The 22,084-nt window shown below is 33.5% G+C and overlaps 2 protein-coding genes across 3 annotated transcripts; both read left to right on the top strand.

Moving 5' to 3' along the window:
- Positions 1 to 1,495: 1,495 nt before the first annotated feature.
- LOC107773967 (kinesin-like protein KIN-14R) lies at positions 1,496 to 9,083 on the top strand. The gene is made up of 19 exons (XM_016593402.2): positions 1,496 to 1,841; positions 2,318 to 2,616; positions 2,698 to 2,869; positions 2,971 to 3,041; positions 3,127 to 3,310; positions 3,941 to 4,050; positions 4,157 to 4,256; positions 4,335 to 4,421; positions 4,539 to 4,715; positions 4,810 to 5,083; positions 5,198 to 5,359; positions 5,463 to 5,678; positions 5,758 to 5,795; positions 5,931 to 6,094; positions 6,220 to 6,471; positions 7,615 to 7,680; positions 7,807 to 7,881; positions 7,971 to 8,042; positions 8,160 to 9,083. The coding sequence occupies exons 1-19, from the start codon at positions 1,655 to 1,657 to the stop codon at positions 8,793 to 8,795; spliced, it is 3,342 nt and encodes a 1,113-aa protein (XP_016448888.2). The 5' UTR covers positions 1,496 to 1,654; the 3' UTR covers positions 8,796 to 9,083.
- Positions 9,084 to 10,125: 1,042 nt separating this feature from the next.
- LOC107772980 (HVA22-like protein e) lies at positions 10,126 to 14,903 on the top strand. Of its 2 annotated transcripts, XM_075248661.1 has the most exons (5): positions 10,127 to 10,310; positions 12,249 to 12,275; positions 12,386 to 12,508; positions 12,932 to 13,130; positions 14,686 to 14,903. In XM_075248661.1, exons 1-5 carry the CDS (start codon positions 10,264 to 10,266, stop codon positions 14,704 to 14,706), a joined length of 417 nt encoding a protein of 138 aa, XP_075104762.1. In that variant the 5' UTR covers positions 10,127 to 10,263; the 3' UTR covers positions 14,707 to 14,903. The 2 variants fall into 2 exon arrangements, with proteins under 2 accessions (XP_075104763.1, XP_075104762.1); XM_075248662.1 differs by lacking the exon at positions 12,249 to 12,275 and having other exon boundaries at positions 10,126 to 10,310.
- The last annotated feature ends 7,181 nt before the right edge of the window (positions 14,904 to 22,084 follow it).

The raw sequence follows: 22,084 nt of genomic DNA, 5'->3' as shown, positions 1-22,084 counted from the left end.
TCTTTTTAAAACAAAACTTTTTGTATACCCAGTTCTTCAGCTATTTATTATTAATTTCAGCACCTTTATCCAAACATTTAACTGTTTATTTTTAAATCAGTTTCAGCACTTAAAAGTGTTTTTCCGCACCTAATGCTTATCAGCTATTCTAAATCATCTAAGCCAAACATGCTCTATGTTTTTATTGTGGGAATTCTCATAAATGTGCCAATCGCATTGGTAAAATATAAACAATATTCTCCATACTTAGCCAGAGCTGTCACACTGAAAATTGCCTAATGCAACTCCTTTGTGAACTATTGCCTGGTGAGCAGGTTACCTAATACGCACTCCAATAGTAACTGCTACGAATTTCCAAAAAAGAAATGGAGCTTGTGGCTCGAACAAAGGGATAAGGAGGTATAAAATAGAAATAAACAGCATTCAACAAATGAGATATATAAAACTTTATTACTGAATGTAATTTGTAAGCCGCAATTGCAGAAAATGATTTAGTAACTCATTCAATATTCAAAATGCATCTTCAAATGCAATTTGTATGTCACGATGATTTAACTTTACCAGTTAAAAATTAAAGTAAGAATATAATAAATCTTGCACTAATTGATTTGGTGTAAAATACGTCGTGCAAATAAGGTTTTACCCATAAATTCCACTTTTTTGTGATCAAAGAATTTAATCCATAAAATTTTCGCGTGGCTCCCAATTTTGCACCACCAATTGAATTTGTATCAACTTTTTAAAAACTGTTTAACTGATACCCAATTTTTTAGTAACTTCATATACATATATTTTTCTCTTTTTCTCCACTGATGCTTTTTTTTCTTCTTCTTTTTCTTCTTCTTCTTTGTTAAATTTGTTGTTGTTTTAACAATTTGATAATTGAGATTTGTTCTTTATGATATTTGAAAGTTATGTTTTAAAGTTTGAGCTCATTTGGAATAGATTTGGGTATTAAATTGTATATTTGATTGTTGAAATTCGAAGAACGAGTTTATGTTTCAGAACTTCAGATTTTGAATATGAAGTTGTATTGAAAAATTGAGCTACTTAAGAGTCAGATTTTAAATTGAGCTACTTAAGAGTCAGATTTTAAATCTGATTTGAATATGATGTACTGAAAAATTGAACTATTTTAGATTTGAATTTTCTGAAGTTGCAATTGAAAAATAGAAGAACTTGAATCTAAAGTTGTCTGAAGTTGTACTAAAAAATAGAACTACTTAAGATTTGAATTTCTGAAGTTGCAGTTGAAAGATATAAGAACTTAAGATTTGATTTTTAAAGTTGCACTAAAGAGATTGAACTAAAGTTTTGTTCAATATGAGTATACATCAATGGTGGACCCAAAAATGGGTATATATATGCAAATACCCCATTTAATCCTGCGTACATTCAAGCCCAAAATTAATCCCTTGGACTTCTCCGGCCCAATTAAGCTAGGCCCAAAGTTGACCCAGACTTCAAAAGTAACGGTAATCATCTTTTTTCTTTTGAACGGTCAGAAGATTGAAATTTGAATGAAACATTTCCGCCACAAGATACAAGAAATACCCCGAAAATACACCTCCATTAAAAACTAAATCTTTAAGCTTTTTTCACTCTTTGTTTTTCAGGATTCTCAGATTTTCAGACACCCATTGCAAAACTTTCCATGGACAGCATTCACTTTAACCCTTTTGAGCAAAACCCAGAAACCCCTTTTCAAGATTTAACCAAGAATTTTGAATGGGAAAAACCCTTAGATCAAGATGAAACATTTCAATTTTTAGCCGATTCGATGGTCTGTGACTCGGGTTCAAAACTAATCCCAAGTGGGTTTACAAGACCTACCTGTACAGGTACGACAAAATCATTACTCTCCTTGATTTGATTTTCTTGTGCTTGAGTTAGGGTTTAGTCTATGGTTTGTAAAAATGGGATCTTGCTGAATGCAAAGTACATGGTTCGGGGGAAAGTGGGGATTTTTAGTTCAAAATGACGTTAATAGACTTTTAATTTAATATCTATGTTAAATACACTGATTATTTTTTTTAAATAGCCGACCATAACTTGTTTGAGACTGAGATGTAGTCGACGGGTTGTGACATGAGTTTGAGCACTTCGTGCATGGAACATGACTTAATATATAACTTAGCTTAACTACAGTCTTCAGAAAGCCAATCAGAGGGAATATTATAAGTTAATATGAAATAGTTCTGTATGTTACTCACATTTTCTTTTTCTTAGTCTTTCTCTTCTCTTCGTGCTTTAGCTTTTGAGGCAACTATGTTTAGTAAGCTATAGACTAACATTTTACATGGTTTGTTGAAATTAGAGGACCTTGTGCTTTTTCTTAATGCTGGATCAGAGACTTCAGTAGAGTTGGATTCCAGTCTGAGCTTTCTGGCTGATAACTTTTACCAAGGTGGAGATACATTTCAGACGGAAGAGTTTATAACAGAGGGCGGTGAACATGCTTTCATTTATCAGTCAGCACGATTAGGAAACTTCTGTTATCAGATTGACAACCTTACACCAGGAAAATACTTTGTTGATCTTCATTTTGTCGAGATTATAAATGTTAATGGGCCTAAAGGAATGAGAGTGTTCAATGTCTTTCTACAAGATGAAAAGGCAAGTTTATTTGGGCATGGAAAGTTATTTGTTGGTGCCTTTTGTGTTGGTTTAGAATTAAGAAGTTGTAACAATATGCAGGTTCTGTCTGATTTTGACATCTTCTCCATTGTTGGAGCCAATAAACCTCTGCAATTAGTTGACTCAAGAGTTTCCATCAAAGACAATGGGGTGCTTCTGATAAAATTTGAAGGCATTATTGGCAGTCCTGTGGTTAGTGGGATTTGCATAAGGAAAGCACTAAAAGTGTCTGGTATTTCCCTATTTGCCTCTAACTATTTGATTAATTTGTTGAATGGAGTTAAAAGAGTTAAGGAAAATCTAATTTCTGGAGCTATCTTTGATGAACTGCAGCTTCTCAAGCAGAACATGATCGCCTTACATGCAAAAACTGTGCAGCGGAGATAGATCTTCCATCCGTGCAGGTATGGTGTAAAAGATCCAGAAAATGTTACCTGTAGGACTATTGAAATTTTCATGGCTTAGGCTTGACTGCTTGGATGAATGCAGAAAAAAGTGGCAAGACTGCAGGCAACAGCCAAGTATGAGAAGAAGATACAAGAGCTTGGTGAATTATTGGAGCGCAAGACAGATGAATGTTATCAATCTTGGATGTCTTATACTGCAGCTAACCAGCAACTAGAGAAGGTTCGGATGGATCTGGACAACAAGACATTTGATACGTATTCACTTGGTAAGGGATATGAATATAAAACCTATACTATTTTTTTTTTCCAGGTTTCATTAGTGGGAACTAGGATCATATTTGACTCCGAAATCCAATTTAGGGCTTCTCTTGTGGATCTTGATAGTATTATCAGGAATTTGTATGCTAGCATTTGAAGTGGTTGAATAAAAATATTTGCTTTAAATGTCACTTTTGCTAATAGATGTTCATTTCTTGAAAAAGCCCATATGGACTTCCAGAAAGAGTGGTTTTGTCAAACCACTTCAGCTTCTCTCATTAAGATCGTTTCTGATTTTTACATAAATTTGGTATTTGATACTTAGATTTCCTATTTGGTGTGTTATACTATCTGGAAGAATCATTCCTACTTGTACCAAAAAAAGGGATGATGTTCATGGTAATGACCTTCAAGGTGAATTCATGATGATAGAAATTTTTCTTCAAGGCTATTTGCATGCCCATTTCCATAGACTGAATATTGGATGAACTACCGACTGAGTTTTCTGTCTGCTTTTAGTTCACAGAGTCCAGTTATAGGTGGTTAGATTGTGGGCTATCTCTTTAGTTTATTGATGAGTCTATGACATTATCTATAGTTTTTGTACAACAATTTGAAGCAACGTTAACCTTTAACAGATCAGAAATTGGAGAAACAAGCTAAGAATTTGACAGAGATGTCAACCAAGTACGAGCGCGACAAGAACTATTGGCAGATGGCAATCAATGATTTAGACATGAAAGTAAAGGTATTTATAAAATTCCTATTTTATGACCGCCTTGTTACTTCTTAGAGGTTATCAATGTAGTCTGAAAGTTATTGCATGTGTGACATTCTGGAAAAAAACAATGCAGAAAATGAAACAGGAGCACTCCCAGCTCTCTCGCGAGGCACATGAGTGTGCAGATTCAATCCCTGATCTGAATAAAATGGTGTTTGCAGTTCAGTCATTGGGTTAGTTTGGATTATTCTAAAATCACCATAACCTAGCATTGAATCATGGACTGAGTAATCTCTCTGTATAATCTGCAGTTGAACAATATGAAGATCTTAAGATGAAGTATAACGAAGAGCAAGCAAAGAGGAGAAAACTCTTCAATGAAGTTCAGGAGGCGAAAGGTTGCAATGCTTTTCCTTTGAATATTCATCAAATCGTTGACGGAAGTTAATAAAATTATGATTCCCTTTCTTCTTTTTTCTTTCTTTTACTTATTCACGACAATCCATCTTTTCCAGGGAATATTAGAGTATTTTGCCGTTGCCGTCCATTAAGCAAAATTGAGGTCTCAAATGGGTGCTCAACGGTTGTGGACTTTGATGCAGCCAACGATGGAGAACTTGGAATCTTAAATAGCAGCTCCATGAAAAAAACATTCAAATTTGACCGTGTATATACACCCAGGGATGACCAAGGTGTTCCCTCAGCACAACTTAGTGAATACAAGCTTGAGAAAAACAAATAGAAAAGGTTTTCTCCCACTAATAGTTTCATCTTGTCTTTTAACAGATGTTGTCTATGCCGATGCTTCACCAATGGTTATTTCAGTTTTAGACGGTTACAACGTATGTATCTTTGCCTATGGACAAACGGGAACAGGAAAAACATTCACCATGGAAGGTACTAAAGGGAACAGGGGAGTCAATTATCGGACTCTCGAAGAGTTGTTCAAAATTGCAAAGGAGAGGAGTGAAACTTTCACCTATGACATATCAGTTAGCGTCCTTGAAGTTTACAATGAACAGATCAGGGACCTATTGTCTCCACCTACAACATCAAAAAAGTATAGTTGTTCTTCTCTTATATTCTCTATTTTTTCAAGTGCCACGAGTGAAATGTTGTTACTTTGGCGCAATAAGGTTTCTAATTAACTGTTAATTTTATGAAATCGTTTTAGGTTGGAAATAAAACAAGCTACGGAAGGGCTTCATCATATTCCAGGAGTTGTGGAAGCCAAAGTGGAGAATATAGAAGAAGTCTGGAATGTGCTACAAACTGGAAGTAGTGCACGGGCTGTTGGATCCAACAACGTGAATGAGCACAGTAGCCGTTCTCACTGGTAAAATAGATTGAGTTTCTAACTGTCTTCTTATTGCTCATTTTCACTGATCTAGTTTCACTAACTAACTAATTTTTGGCCAATCTTTTCCATTTTTTTCCAGCATGCTTTGTATTATGGTAACAGCCAATAATTTGATTAACGGCGAGTGCACAAAGAGCAAGCTTTGGCTTGTGGATTTAGCTGGCAGTGAGAGGCTTGCAAAGACTGATGCCCAAGGCGATAGGCTGAAGGAAGCTCAAAATATCAATAGGTCACTTTCAGCTCTAGGAGACGTAATATCTGCTTTAGCAAATAGAAGCAACCATATTCCATACAGGTAATATGTGATCTTTATTGCCTGAAGGTTACAGTTGGGTCATTGAATATTCATGCTGACGTTCTACCTTTGTCAATAGGAACTCCAAGCTGACACATCTACTGCAAGATTCATTAGGTAATTAAATAGTTCTTTAACCTCTAGGACATAGTGAAATTTGATTTCCAAATATCCATAGTGTTCAAAGCTGTAAGATTCCGATCTTCAAAGTTCACCTTTTCTTCTAAGTTTGTACTTGGCTCTTTCCTGCAGGCGGAGATTCAAAAGCCTTGATGTTTGTGCAAATCAGCCCTTCTGATAAGGATTTAAGTGAAACTATAAGTTCATTGAACTTTGCGACAAGAGTTAGAGGAATTGAGTTGGGTCCTGTAAGGAAACAAGTTGATACCAGCGAGCTCCAAAAGTTGAAAATGATGGTTTGTAGAATGTTTTCCAAGTGTAGTTTTCTGTTCATCTGCCTACAAGAATTCTTAGTACAACATGCTACTCAACCACTTATTGTAATCCTCTCTCCCTTTTTCGTTTTTTTTTTTGGTGGCAGCTTGACAAAGCAAGGCAGGAAGCTAAATCCAAAGATGAGTCCCTGAAGAAACTTGAGGAAAGCCTACAGAACTTAGAGAGTAAGGCTAAAGGGAAGGAACACGTTAACAAAACTCAACAGGATAAGATTAAGGAACTTGAAAGCCAGCTCAATTTAAAGACAACATTACATGGTCAATCAGAGAAACAACTTTCACAGCTTTCAGAGAGATTGAAGGGTCGGGAAGAAACTTGTTCTGCTCTGCAACAGAAGGTATCCTTTAATCGAATCATATTCTGAGTACTTACACATGGTGATTAAGCTTTGTTCTATATCTAATTCGGTTTCCTGTCTTTTGTTGTCGATATATCTAATTAGAGTGATTGTTACACTCTATGTCCTTTAAAGATGACATTAGTCTCATCAGACAAATTGAACTTGTAATGCTTGAATTGGTATTGCCGACTCATTAGTATAGTGTAACCTGTGATATATAAGTTGGCATTAGAAGATATGACTTTGTAGTATAATTTCAGAGTTAACATACGTAGCAGCATTCTAGAAGAACTAGCCATTACCCAAAAAACAGTGCATCAGTGTTTAGCTAGGAGATATACATTCATAATAAGTCAATTTTAACAGCAGCATCCAATCTCAAAGCTCTCAAATAGTAGCAAAGTAGTTGAAAAATTAAAGCCACTTTGGCCAACATCTTTTACAGGACCAAAAGAGTGATTTCGGAAAAAGAATGAAAAATAATATGTGCCCTCTGGCTAAGAATGAAAAATAATATGTGATTAAGTTGACTTTGTGTAAGCTGATTAATTATCTTCCTAAGTAAGATCTAATTCGTCTCTCTGATAAAATCCAAATAGGAGCAGACTTCTACAATTTAGTGACCTGGTGGTCGAGATGAATTGTCTTTCTCCCTTCAAAATAATAAAAGGACAATTTTCTCGGACACTGGAATATTCAAGAGGATCAAGCTGATACATCTTCCTTTATCACAGACAAGCTTGCAAATTCAACATAGTTTCAGGAGGCTAATAAAATGGCGAATTGTTTTACTAGTAATGCTAGGGAATACATTTCCCTCATATTTATTTGTGAATCTGGAGGAACTCGCAACTATTATATACCTGGGTGTATGTCTTAATTTTTTTGTGTTGCTCCATGTCCTTTTAACTTTTAAGGTTTGTCCTGTCCCTTAGGTATTTTTTTATTTCCAAAATCATTTAAGTGACCATTTCTTAATAGACACGATAGGAAAAATATAGTGACAAAAAATGAAGATGCATTTATTATGATTCTCACAATAAGCGCTCAATATATTTGTTTTGCATATCATTGTGATTTTAATATGGATTAATGCTTTGCGTATCATTCTGATTTTACTTTTTGTATCTTCTAATACAGGTTTCAGAGCTAGAGAACAATATGAGGCAGCAACATCAATTTGAGTCTGAAAGCCTCAACAATAAGGTTCTTTCAATTGGCTAACAGCAATTTTATTTGCAGAAATTTTATATAAGTCATTCAATATAGTGAATTCTAAAAAACACATTTGATATTCATAAGTTCATTTGTTTAATGCTCTCATAAAATCAGGTCAAGGATCTCGAGATCAAGCTGACAGAGCGAGAGCAAGAGTTTGCTTCTCAATCTAACATCCTTCAACATAAGGTTCTCATTCTCAAGCATATTACCAGCTTGAAGTTTCCCATAAAATTTAGCAAGAACCTAAATGTGACGCAGTATTTCCTGGTTTTCAGGTTGAGGAACTCGAGGAAAAGCTGAAAGCAAAAGAACAGAACGCAGAGGAGTGCATTCTACTCCGTCAGAAGGTTTGTTGCTTTTATCTTCTATGATATTGACAAGAGTGAAACATAACAATGTTTTAAGTGTATTATGGACTTGATTTGGCAAAACCGTCATGAAATGACAATGTCTTACACTTCCAGATTAAGGAACTTGAAGACAAGATCAAGGAGATAGAACAACAGTTGGCATGCGTGCCTGTTATAGAACAACAATTGGCATGCGTGCCTGTTATAGAACAACAATTGGCATGCGTGCCTGTTATAGATTCTGAGGCCAACTCTTTAAGATCAATCCCACTGGAAAGCAAAGAGGAAAATTTAACAAGTGAAATTGAGCAACGTATTTTGAGGAGCTCAAATTCTCTGAATCGCCAGGCAAGTCAGCAGCCTAACTTGTTGAAGGGAAAGGAATCTGCCCAACAAGTTAGACGAAAGCGGTTGTCAACAAATAGTGAAACAGAGAACAACGGTATTTTGCCATCTTCTTCAGTACATAACAGGACAGAACAGGATTTCCTTCAAGAGTCCAGAAGGAAGCGGTTGTCTAGAAATGGCGAAGCAGAGAACAATGCTGCTGCCGTATCTGCAAGTGATAGAAGGGGCAGGCAATCTGATCCACCTAAACCATTTGCTAGTGGTGTTCCAAGAGGAATGAAGCCAACTACGACTACTACCACCAATGCTCAGAGGCCATCGATTCGTAACAAAACGAGCAGAGAGCCCGTTGTTCAGGGAGCTAAAGAGAGGGACGCCAAAAAAAGGATGTGGTCAAGATAGTCTAGAGATAGCAAAGAAGCCAACTTGATTCTGTTGTCTTCACAACTAATTCCTCTCTTGATATTAGTGTATGTTTGATTGGTTTGTGGTGCATTTTTTTTAATTGTGCTGCATTTTGTATATCCATTTTAGAAACTGGATTCTGTTGTCTATACAACAAGTGCAACTTGGTAGATTACTGTATGTCCTAGTAATCCACTGTATCATTGTATGTCATATTAAGAAGGAAAAAAAGTGGATGATTGTGGCTGGTTGACTTCAGGAAATGCTTAATAACCTCTCAACAAATTATCACAGGGTGTTAATTACTAAAATGCTTACTATTGCCTATCAGAAGTAGGTCTATTAGAAACAGCCTCTCTGCCTTCACTAGGTAGGCGAGGTAGGCGTACATACTTCCCATACTCCGCCTATTACATTGGTTTTATTGTTGTTGTTGCCTATCAGAAACTAATCAACAAAATTTCACATAAGATAAGCAGCTAATGATACTCGTTGAATTATAGTTGGATGTGGAAGATGTCTATTATTCAAAACAAATTGTTCATTCTTTTGTTTATAGCTAATAATCTCTTCTTAAAAAAGAGTTAAGAAATAAACAGATCAATAGGCAACTAGTTCAAAATTTATACATAAACAATAAGTTGAGAATTGAGTTATACCTGAAAACTTAAAATAACTTGACAGAAGTAAATGAATAAGGATTCAATTCGTTCAAATTTTACTTAAGTCAAAATTAGTTGAGAAATGAATTAAATTTCAATTATTTCCAATTCAAAAAATATTGATACTTAGCATTAGTATACTTTATGGTCCAAATAGACACCCCAACGTGTCAAATAATTGAATTTAAAGTTCGAACACATATAAATGAACTTTAAGTTTAAAAATCAGTTTATTCAAAGTTTACTTATCTATTATATCAATTTTCTGCATTTAAAAGTGATTTTTACCTCTTGATGCTCATAGAAAATTTTCAATAAATTAAGGGAAATGAATTCTTAGACCAAAAAGAAGATGGCCATCCCATTTTCTATTAAATTTCCTTCCTTCTTCAACTGTTCTTCATGTATGAGTACACGTGTTCCTTGAAGAAAGATAAAGTAAAATTCTAGAAAATACAAATGTCCTTCTTTTAACACAATTAAACATTTAATTAATCAATTAAATGTCGTTTATTTTTTAAATTAAACTTTGGTCCCATGGCCGGTGCTCAACCTAGAACACTACGTTAAAGTAAGAACCTAATACCGACCTACCATCTTAAATACTGACACGTGTCCCTCTAACATTTTCTTATATAAATTGCTGTCCACAAATATTGTCCTCTTTTAATTAACATACTGTAATTTTTTTGTCTTTCTTCTTCTTCTTCTCTTGAGGTTTGATAAATAAGAAGCTTTCCATTTTCTTTCTCTTCTTTTTAAGTTTTCATTTCATTAGAAGCTTCTCAGTTTCAAGAGGAATTATGGGTTATTTCTGGACTTTGATGTGTCATCTTCATACTCTTGCCGGGTAAATTTTACAGTTTATTTATAGGATTCTTTAATTTGCTATTTTATTACTTTCGTCGTTTTATTTTATATGACAGTGTTATGATCCTAAATATGTCATGACTATTCTGTATTTATAAAAGTATTAAAGACTATCTCCAACCCTAACACCAAATTTCACGCCAAAATGGTGTAACACCAAATTTACTCCAACCATTACAACATTTTTTATACCAAAAAATAATATTTCTTCTCTCTCTTTTATATTATATTATTATCTTCTATTTAAATTTTATTTTTTATTTCCTTCAAACAAATACTATCTTTTTTTCTTTTTTCCATATTCATCATATATAATTCACATTCACCACTTATATAATCATTTATTACAAAATTATTTTAAAGAATAAATAACTAAAACTGAAATCATTGATAAAAGATAATTAAATAAATATTACATCATAGTCAAATTTAATTTAAGTACCACATAAATATTTAACTTTTGCCTCTATTCTCCCATAAATGCTCGATTAATGCATTACGAAGTGCGAAATGCGCATCTTTATCCTTAATTTTTTTTGTGTCGAGCTAAAAGTTATTCAAATCGGTGACGAACTTGAATTCCATTGACGATTCAAATCTTCGTGAATTTTTGCAACAAGAACAAAAACGAATAATCGATAAAAGAAGTCAACAATTTTAACAACCACAAGCACAACAAACTTCTACCCTGTCCTTTCAGTATTTTGGTAATTTTGGTGCACTTAGAAATGACATAGGGGATTACTAAACTTACCTTTTATGTTTTTTAATGTAATTTCAATTTTAACTTATCCTCCTTTGATGTACTTTAATTATAATGTATTTTTATTTTATGTATTGTTAATTTTCTTTTTTAAATTTTAGTTTTCACTTTTCAATTTCAGCAACATTAGATATCTTACATTTGCATTTTTTATTTTTAAATAATGGTTATGTTTCTTTTTATACAATTATAGTAATAATAAAATTAACTTATAATTTTATATAAATATAATATATACAAAAATTAATATATCAAAAAAATAGGATATAAAATTAAAATTATAAAAATCTTAATAGAAAAATTAATTATATACACAATATATGATAAATTAAAAATCCAAAAAATAAAAAGATGAATAAAATAATAATAAACCAAATTTGGTGTGATGAATAGTGTTGCACCAAATTTGATGCAACACTATTCATGCTCTATAATGGTGCAAGATTTGGTGTTCCATTGGAGCAAAAAAACACCAAATTTTGCACCAAATTTGGATTTGGTGCAAAATTTGGTGCAACCTTGGAGATGGCCTAAGTATGTCATTAAGCAAATTATGCTGAGATTAGTTATACTGTAATTAGTTATGGTGGAATTAATTATGTTAAAAAGACAATATATAGACGCTTTCAAAATAATAACAAAAAAATATATATGTTTTTTATATATACACATTCTCTATTTTATCTCTAAAAATTATAGGTATTGTACATTTTTTTGGCTACCAAATGTAAATAGTTTTTTCGGCTATCAAATGTAAATAGTTTTGTGGCGTGAGGTAAAAGTGAAAAAAGCCCATTAATTATTCTGGTGTTATTTCTTATTGACTATTTGGTATATGTTGTATTAATCCTTGTATTGTCAGTTTTATTGCTTTATCCTGAGATTATTATTCCTCCTTCTGGCATGTATAAATTATTCAGATACAATTTTTAATCATAGGATAATTTATCTCAGAATTGCATTATTAAATTTTTATCCCAAAATTATTTTTACTTATCCTTCATACCAAACAACCCCTAAGAGTATAGAACGGAAAATTATAAAGTTAAATTGTATCTAATTTATAGGTACCTATAAGAAGGAATAGAGGAAGTATTATATATTTTCAGATATCTTGAAAAATGATTTGTTTTGTTTTTGAACTAAATATTGCAGGCCAGTGACGATGTTGCTCTATCCTTTGTAAGTGTTTTAAATTGTTATATTTATGTTTAAAAAAATCCTCTTTTTTTCTTATAAAATCATTTTCAGGATATTTTTTAAAAAATTTTTTTGGGTGATTTATTATATAGGTATGCATCAGTAGTAGCAATTGAGACTACTGACAAGTTAGATGATGAACAATGGCTTGCTTATTGGATTTTCTATTCTTTTCTTACACTCATGGAAATGGTCCTTCAACCAGTTCTTGAATGGTAAGTTAGTTTTTTCTTTTTCTTTTTTTTTTAAGTTATTGAGAAAATAAAAAAGGCAGTCCGGTGCAAGATAGGGTATGAGAAAGGACCGCACCCCTTGGGTGTGATGTAGGCAGTTAACCCTAATGCAAGTATTAGTGACTGATTCCATGGCTTGAACACGTGATCTATAGGTCACGGGGTAATAACTTTACCAAGGGGGTGTGATGTAGGCAGCCAACCCTAATGCAAGTATTAGTGGCTGATTCCACGAGTTGAACACGTGACCGATTGGTTACACGGGAACAACTTCACCGATGTTCCAAGGCTACCCTTCAAAATTATTGTGAAAGTAATTAAAAATTGAAAGACTAGTAACTATGGAGATTTTTCTTTTGTGTGGAGAAAACTGATTTATTATTTATTTGTTATTTGGAAAAATAGGATACCAATATGGTATGATGTGAAGTTGATATTTGTGGCATGGCTAGTTCTACCACAGTTCAGAGGAGCAGCTTTTATATATGATAAGTTTGTTAGGGAAAGGATAATCAAGAGATATAGAGAATCACAGCAGCACCATAACAAGTCTCCTAAAGGCAAGTCCAAGACTAAATTTGTGGACTTCATCACTTCCAAAAAGGTCAGTTCAAGCAAGTAATTATTAGAGTTATGATATGTGGTAATTAATATTTCATATACAGGGCAGCCCGGTGCACTAAGCTCCCGTTATGTGCGGGGTTCGAGGAAGGGTCGGATCAGAAGGGTCTATACAAGTACTAATATACACACACTTCAATCACAAGTCCTATATTAAAGTCTTGATTGTTCAAGGAAATTAAAATAACCTCATAAGTACTATCGGGTGGGGTGGGGTGGGGTGGGTGGGGGTTTAAAAGTAGGAACATGTTGCTTTCAAGAAGGTTATTCATCACTTTGACGTTTATTCAAAGAGTTTTTTTTTTCTCCTTTAGCCAACACACAAAATATTTCACCTACCCATGTTACATACTCTCCGAGATGTCGCTGCACGACCGTCATATCCTTCAAAAATATACTACTTTTGGAGGATCTGGCACATACCGGCGATATTTTCAAAGAGCCCGAGCAACATAGCTACCTACACAACTAGTTGATAACTCTCCATCAACGCTCAAATGAAACGAAATTAGTCTTCACTAAGATCTAAACAACAACAACAACGACAACCTAGTAAAATCTCACAAGTGAGGTCTACGAAGGGTAGTGTGTACACAGACCTTACCTTTACCCCGAAGGGGTAGAGAGGCTGTTATCAATAGACCCTCAGCTCAAGAAGACGAAAAGAGACTGTATATCGGTACCATCAACAAAAATCATAGAAATAAGGCTCGGCACTACGAAATAGAAGAGTAGTGTGAACATAACATTGACCACTAACAGTCTAAGACAAAATCCTATCAACTACTAACCTACAACCTTAATGCTCGACCTCCGCAGCTTCCTATCGTGAGCCATGTCCGAGCCTTGCCATATCCCGCCTGATCACCTCTTCCCAATACTTCTTAGGTCGCCCTCTACCTCTTCTCGTACCCACCAATGTCAACTGCTCGCACCTCCTTATCGGGGCATCTAGGCTTCTCCTCTGTACGTGCCCGAACCATCTGAGCCTTGTTTCCCGTGTCTTGTTATCCATGGGAGCCACACCCACCTCAATATCCTCATTTTTGCTACTTTCATCTTCGGGATATGTGAGCTCTTAACTGGCCAACACTCAACCTCATACAACATGGCCGGTATAAAGTTTGTATCCATTGTATTCACCATTATATAACTGATCTTAGAGGGTTTTGATTTTGAAGTTATTGATCCTGATCTTTAGCTAATATGATCTAAAAGAAAAATATTTTACTTTAAATAGAAATAACAAAAACAACTAATTCTTATTTGTTGCATTACCTTATCTAGAAGGGGCATTGAGCAATAATAAAGTTGTCTCTGTGTGACTATAGGCCACGGGTTCGAGCCGTGGAATTAACCACTGATGCTTATATCAGGATAGACTGCCTGCATCATACACATCGGGGTGTGGCCCTTCCCGGATCCTAGATGAACGCGGAATGCTTCGTGCTCCGGATTGCCCCTTTTTTTTTTGTTGGTTTGCATTACCTTATCTACTTACTCAGGTTAATGATAATAATGTATATTCTCTGGAACAGGGAGAGCATGAGGCTTACTGAATACTTATAAAGAGTGACAGATGAAGTGCCACCATAGAGATTGCCTAATTTTGTTTATTAACAATGAAAATATTGTATAGGCAGTATTTAGCTTGTTAATTACCTTAATGTATGGGGTGTAATTATTTGCTTCCATTCTGTAATTTTGGCACTGTGGCTAAACTTTGTACTATAAAGAACCCTACTGTGATGAGTTAGATTGATGCTGTCAATGTTTATTTTAAATATTTTATAGTAGTATATATTACTATGTATTTGCCAGCAGAAAAGTGGATTAATCTATGTTTTGCTATATTGCCTGCTTCCCTTTATTATTTATCAAGTGTGCGGATTACATCTTTTACAAGGTTAATAAATAAAAATGAGATAGAAATTATTAAGGTAATAAAAGTTTGAGAAAATAAATTTATTAAAGGTTCTACAATGGAATCGTGAAACTAAAAAAATGATGAAAGCTCAACTACGTAGGCCGAACAAGTATAATATAACCTTGGTTTGACCTCCGGTAGTGGTCCTTGCTTTTAAGAAAGCGGAGCGCGGTCAATTTTTCGTACTTGCTCAGTGTGCCCCTCCGAGCAGACTTAACATAAATGTAGACACTGGAGCCATTCTAAAAAGGGAGAAATTAACACTACTTCGATCTTATTATTATAATATGAAGATTCAACTGAATATACTGTTTTTCAAGAAGGAATCGCCATCACCAGTGGAAGTTGAACTCGGCGATCTCTTCCTTGGGCTTCTTCGCAAGAACTTTTTTTGTCTTGGTTATAAAAAAGTGTGTTTACCGTGTAATCCAGAGTGTTAAACTTATATACATGGATCGAGCTAACCGAATCTTGAGGTGAAAATTTTGAGAAATTTATAATTTTATCTTCTCCTATAAATAATAGTCGATAGTCGATAAAATAAATAATTTCTTTTTTGTTAGCAAATATAATTAATTTTGACCGACGGGTCAATTTCGTAGTTTGCCCAAAATTTTAAGCAGATTGCGATTTTGGGCCAAAAATCTGAACGTTTTGGAAAAGCCCATAAAATAATATGTAGTCCACAATCCAGAAAGCTCAAAACATGGGCCTGAAATAATGATGCACAAAAAGACGAATCGAATTGGCTTTTTTCACTTTTAGCCCGTGCCAAGAACTATTTATATTTGATAGCCCAAAATATATATAATATTTGTATATTTTTTTTATATAATATACATAATGTATATATATACAAAAAATATATTTTTCGACTATTATTTTGAGAGCGGCTATACAATATTATTCTCCCAATCGATTAGATGGCTCAACATTAATTTGGGCTTCAAAGTCGAAGATTGACGTAAAAATGGCGTGTAGTAGCGACTAATTAAGGGTGTCTTTAATTTTTATCCACTAATTATAATGCTCAGCAAAAATAGCCACTACTAATAGAAAAAAGATAATTTTACCCTTTCTTCCTCTCTTTCGCGTTGCATTTTCATCTGGAATACCCAAGGTGATTTCACGGTCGGCCTCCTCCATGCTTGGTCAATAGCATCGGGTCTATTAGTAGCCCCAATTACTAGTACATAACCAGGTCCATCACGAGATCCTTCTGATTTTGCTTCACTATTTCTTTTACCAATACGTACAGTAGTTCCTTTTGCATCATCAAAATTTTCAAGTTCTGAATTTTTGAGCAGATGTCTCAATTACGTACAGTAATTTCTTTCTTCTTACCTTGTTTTTATTTCTTTTGAGTTCAAAGATTAAAAGTTAAGGACATGAGTCTTTAAGTTTGACATGCAGGTTTAAAAGTTAAGGACATGCAGTCCTTAAATTTGACATGCAGGTTCAAAAGATAAGGACAAACAGTCCTTAACTTATAGTTTCAAGTTCAAAACTTAAGGACAGTCAATATTTAAGTTATTGTTTCAAGTTCAAAACTTAAGGACTTGTTGTCCTTAACTTTGAGTTTCAGGTTCAAAAGTTAAGGACAAACAGTCCTTAACTTATAGTTTCAAGTTCAAAACTTAAGGACAGACAGTCCTTAACTTACAGTTACACGTTCAAAAGTTAAGGACAAGCAGTACTTAACTTACAGTTACAAGTTTAAAAGTTAAGGACAATAGGTCCTTAACTTTGACTTACAAGTTCAAAAGTTAAGGACGCTTGGTCTTGAAGTTTGAGTTCCAAATTCAAAAGTTAAGGACATGTAACCTTGAAGTCCTGAACTTAGAGTTCCAAGTTCAAAAGTTAAGGACATGTAGTCCTGAAGTCCTGAACTTAGAGTTTCAAGTTCAAAAGTTAAGGACATGTAGTCCTGAAGTCCTTAAGTTAAGGACATAAGCAGAAGGGTATTTTCGTTCGAGCAGTTAAAGTTTATTAAATCAGTGGCTAAAGACTAAAGATATTTAAAACGCTGGCTTTAAAATAAAGACATGAGCGGTTAGTGGCTATCTGTGCAGATCGCCCAAGATTGACAAGAAAAAGCCCAAAACTTCATTTAAAAGATTCAGACCGGTGTACCGAGCGATTTGGACAATCTCTGTGTATCGAGCTGATTTAAGGGACATTTGCACAAATAGCCTTTTTGAGGTCGTTATTTAAATTCTGTCCCCATTAGTCCAATTTTTCGACAAGTATTCGAATTAAAACTGAAAATTAGACAATTTGAGAGTCGTACTTCGAACTCGTTATGCTTTTCTAATGATGGTAGTACAATTTCATGTGATATATCCTAATTTTTGCTTACTCATCTTTTGAATGCTTTCTTCAAATTCAAATGCCTTTCCAATTTCCATCCTACATAGTGATAAGACAATTACTCCTTCCGGTCCATAATAAGTGATCATTTTACCTTTGGCACACTTATTAAGGAAATACCAACTCATAGAAAAAAAAGATGTATTCACTAAATTAACCTTAATTAATTGATACCTTGAAATATTGGAATATGTAAATAAGGGTAAATTTTGAAAAATAAAATAAATTCCCTCTTGATTATGTAAATGGAAACTTATTTTGGACCAAAATAAAATAGTAAAATGGTCACTTATTACGGATCGGAGGGAGTAGACGTTTTTTCTTTTTCAAACTCGTAGCCTGTAGACCCTCCTAAGCATGTTTTTAAATTGTGAATTACAAGACATAATAATGACGGTAATGACTCTAACTAGATTATTGAGGTTACAAAAATTGCTGATTAACTTGAATTTACTCGAAGTAAAATCCCAAAGATTTACCACAACTTTCTTCATAGTGCTGTAGTCAAAGATCAGCAAAGAACAAAATGATATAAATCATGAACAAGAAGAAAAGATCCAAATACAGTTTGACAAAAATCCACGCATTGGATGGTTCTCATAGACACACACCTAAAGCATGATTGAACATAAGTAGTTATTTTATTTTATTTTTGTTCTCATATCATACGTAACAAAAAAAAAATGCGGTATCCGAACTAATTTTTACGCACAATAATTATTTAATCAGGTATCTGCTACTTCCTGATCGACACGAATATGGCAAAGACATGATTTTATTAACGGAATTCAAAAAATAAAAAATTAAAGACGTGAAGAAGCTAAGAGGATTCAACATATAATATATATAGATAAAATAAAATTTTATCTTATATACACAATATAATTTTTCGACGAAAGGGATACGGGTAAACGCCCGTTTGCCCCTAGCTCCACCCATGCACGAGTATTAGGTAAGTACTTTACACTAAAATCTAGGCAAATAAAAAAAAGTTACCTTATCTTTGTTGTCTCTATTATATTAAAATACTTGAACCACACGTACCTTGAGTGTTGATATAGATCTTTATGAAGTAACCCAAATCCAAACAACATTTTTTCAGTTTGTTTCCATGTTAGAAAGGCCAAAATTGTAATGATGACAGTTAATGCTAACTTGGGGGATGGATAGTGTGGGGTTTCCAAGAATCAAAGACTCAGTGATTGTGTTTTTTCAAAACTAACCAAAAATACCACAAATGTCCAAAGTAAATGACGATAATGAATGCATTTTTCTCGTTTTAGAAACTAACCATTTTCTTCACTTAGCCCCACTCCCTCACCTCCTCTCAGCAATTAAACAGATGGGAAAAAACAAAATAAAATGATGAGTAGCAATAGAACCAAACCCATATCGTAGAAAACGTTTGATTGAGCCGAAGTTTATGTATATGATGATTATATATGAATATGACAAGAAGAAGTTTGATCAGCAAATGGACAAATAGACCACAAAAGATTCTTCTGTACAAATAACTAACTGCCAGTTCTTCTCGTCTAAGTTAGTGTTGTTATGGATTTCAGTTTGGTACGTTATATATATATATATGAAGAAAATATTTCTGATGGAATTTAGTGACAGAAAACAGAATCTTCACCACGCTCAATGTCTAATATATATGAATAATTTTTTTTCTTATATATATATATATATACAGTAATTTCGGATAAACCTTTTCCACCCCACTAACTTTGGGGAAAAATTTAAAAATTATCAGATTTACAAGTGGTCATTCAAAAATAGCCACAGTTTTAAAATGAAAACATAATTAATGGAAGTAGTAGTTCAATAAGAATTATTTTTTAATTATGATACAAATTTCTATTAGTAGTATAATTTATTTAACATTTTTTTGTATAATTATGGTAGGGACGAATTTTAATTAATTGATCAAGCTTTGTAACTGACCTTATTTTGGTACAATATACATTACTGTAGGTATCTTTAATTAAATTTTTATGTATAATTCAGTTATGATAGGTATCCTTTTCTGAGAAAGAATCAATTAAATTTTCATTTTGTATCTTACACATCAATTTTAAGTTGAAATAATAATTCTTTATTTAGTAAAAGCTTTGTATCTAACCTTATTTGGGTGCAATATACATTACTATAGGTATCTTTAATTAAATTTGTGTATAATTCAGTTATGATAGGAAAAATAATTAAATAATTATATATATATTAATGTTGACAATTCGGACAAATTTTTTATTTCTTAAAATAATAGTAAAAATATTGTTGCAACAATTAGAGTTTATACGATTAATATTTGAATTGAGTATTGCTAGGTTAAGTTTGAAAGTATAAGATGATTTTTGAAAATATGGTCCAATGGATAAAATAGAAGAATAAGATATATTTCAATTTGAGATGGGACTTTTTTTTAATATGATAAGAAAAATCATATTTATTTAAGAATATAAGCAATAGATTAAAGTTAGTGTTGAAATAATTTTTATTTATTATTTGTATTATATTAAAATGAATGTGATAAAAGTGGATATTAAATTCAAGTAAACTAATAAAAAGCACATGACAATGTTAATAATATTAAGTATTGAATATACAATAGCAAAATAAGAAACAAACAGAGAAAAAATTAAAATTTCTATCATAAAGAACAAAGAAGGATAAAACTTATTTAAATTTGATATAAAAAGTTTTTTTTAAGTATGATAAAAAAAAAGGTCATGATGTGGATAAGGCCACATAACTGAAGTTTAATAGATAAAAAAATTTAAAAAATCAAAATATTAATAAATTAGAGATAATGCGAGGTTATTTATACTAAGAATTAGTTTAAAAATTATAATAAAGTAAATATATAATTCTTAAAAATATTATTAATAAATTTAAATAATTTAATAATTTTGAGTATTAATTTTAAATAAAATAAATATTTATTTCAAGATTAAAAAATTATGCATCAATTTATGTAATAATATTAATGATATAAATAGATTATGATATTAAATAAAGAGGCATGTTAATGAAAGCTGTGAGCACGTGATTTTTGCCTCATACAAATTACTCCAAAATAATTCCCAAAATTAGGTCTTTTCTTTAATTATGTGTTATTTTTAGGAAATATTATGCGATTTTCCTATTTGTTTGCATAGATCTGTGTGCATGTTTAATTTTATTAATGCATTAAAAATACAAAAATATATAGCATTTGCATTTAGGATTGGATTTTTTATATTTTGGAATTAATTAATAATTAGGTGTTTTACAAAAATGAAAATTCACAGAAAATAACATATTATTTGTATTTTGGTCAAATTGTGCGATTTTCTTTTAATTTAAGTGTTTAATTGTTTGTGATGGGTGATATTTAAAGTTAATTAATATTTTTAAGTTAACTTAGGTTTTCTATAATTTAATGTAGGATCTTTAAGTTTAATTTTGAGAAAAAAAAAGAGTTAATAAAAGAGAGGAACTCAAATTTGGGCCAGAAGATCCTCAAGCCCAAACAAAATCCGTCCAAACCCACGCCAAACCAGCCCAGACCCATCTACCATACCTGGTCTACCCCCACCAGAACCAAACGACGTTGTTTGGACACGTTTCAATCTGGACCGTTGATCTCAACTGATCAAACGGTCCCAAAGCCTTGACCAAACCCGACCCCCAACCCGTCACTCCAATACCCGGACCGCCCCAGTACTACTCCAAACGACACTGTTTGAGTTAAGTGAACTAATCTGGACCCTCGATCTCTCTTGATCGAACGGCCAAGATCAAACCATCCCCTCCGTATATAAACCCAACCCCTCTCCTCACACCCCCCTAAGCCATACCCTGTTCATCGTCTCTTTCAGAGACGAACACAAACAACCCTCCCAAACCCTAGCCGCCCTGAAACCCCTTCGCTTGAAAGCCGGCAGCAACAACGCCGGTGACCACCAAAATAACACCCCTGAACCTCCTAACCACCCTCTCCACAAACCCCTTAACCGTTTTGCTCGAATCAGACTCCAGCTTCTCGAATCTCCAATCGAAGATTCGAGCAAACTTGAAACCCACCCCAACCAGTCCCAAATTCACACCAAGGCACCCCCTAACCACCTTCGTTATGGATCTGTTAACCGTTTGCCTCGAATCAACCTCAAGCTTCTCGAATCTTCAATCAAAGATTCGAGCAAAACCTGGACCCACCCCAATCTACCTTGAACTCACACCATGGAACCCTTAGACCTCCCTCATGACCAAACCACCGTTGGTTTGGTTCAAATCTGGCTAGAAACACTCGAACCCCAAATCGAAACAAATAGAACCTAGAAAAACCAAAACTGGTTTCTGTCCGAATTTAGTAGCATACCAAGTTTCTGACACGATGTTAGTAGATAAAGTTCCGGAGGGGAAATACATTCCAAATCCAAAGATAACCACCACATCAGTCATAGTAGCCTATGAGATGTTGAAGAATGGTTTTGTACTCGGTAAAGGTTTGGGCTCGTCACTGCAAGGCATCATACAGCCGGTGTCTCTTCCTGAAAACTTGGGAACATTTGGTTTGGGATTCAAGACCACTGCCACAGACATAAGAAAGGCCAGAAAGCTAAAACAGAAGGCATGGGTCCTTCCAAAGCCAGTCT

Source organism: Nicotiana tabacum, unplaced genomic scaffold (genome assembly GCF_000715075.1).
Source record: "Nicotiana tabacum cultivar K326 unplaced genomic scaffold, ASM71507v2 Un00011, whole genome shotgun sequence".
NCBI classification, from domain to species: Eukaryota; Viridiplantae; Streptophyta; class Magnoliopsida; order Solanales; family Solanaceae; genus Nicotiana; species Nicotiana tabacum.
Note: the sequence above shows the minus strand (reverse complement) of the source record. Positions and strands in the feature narration are given on the sequence as shown.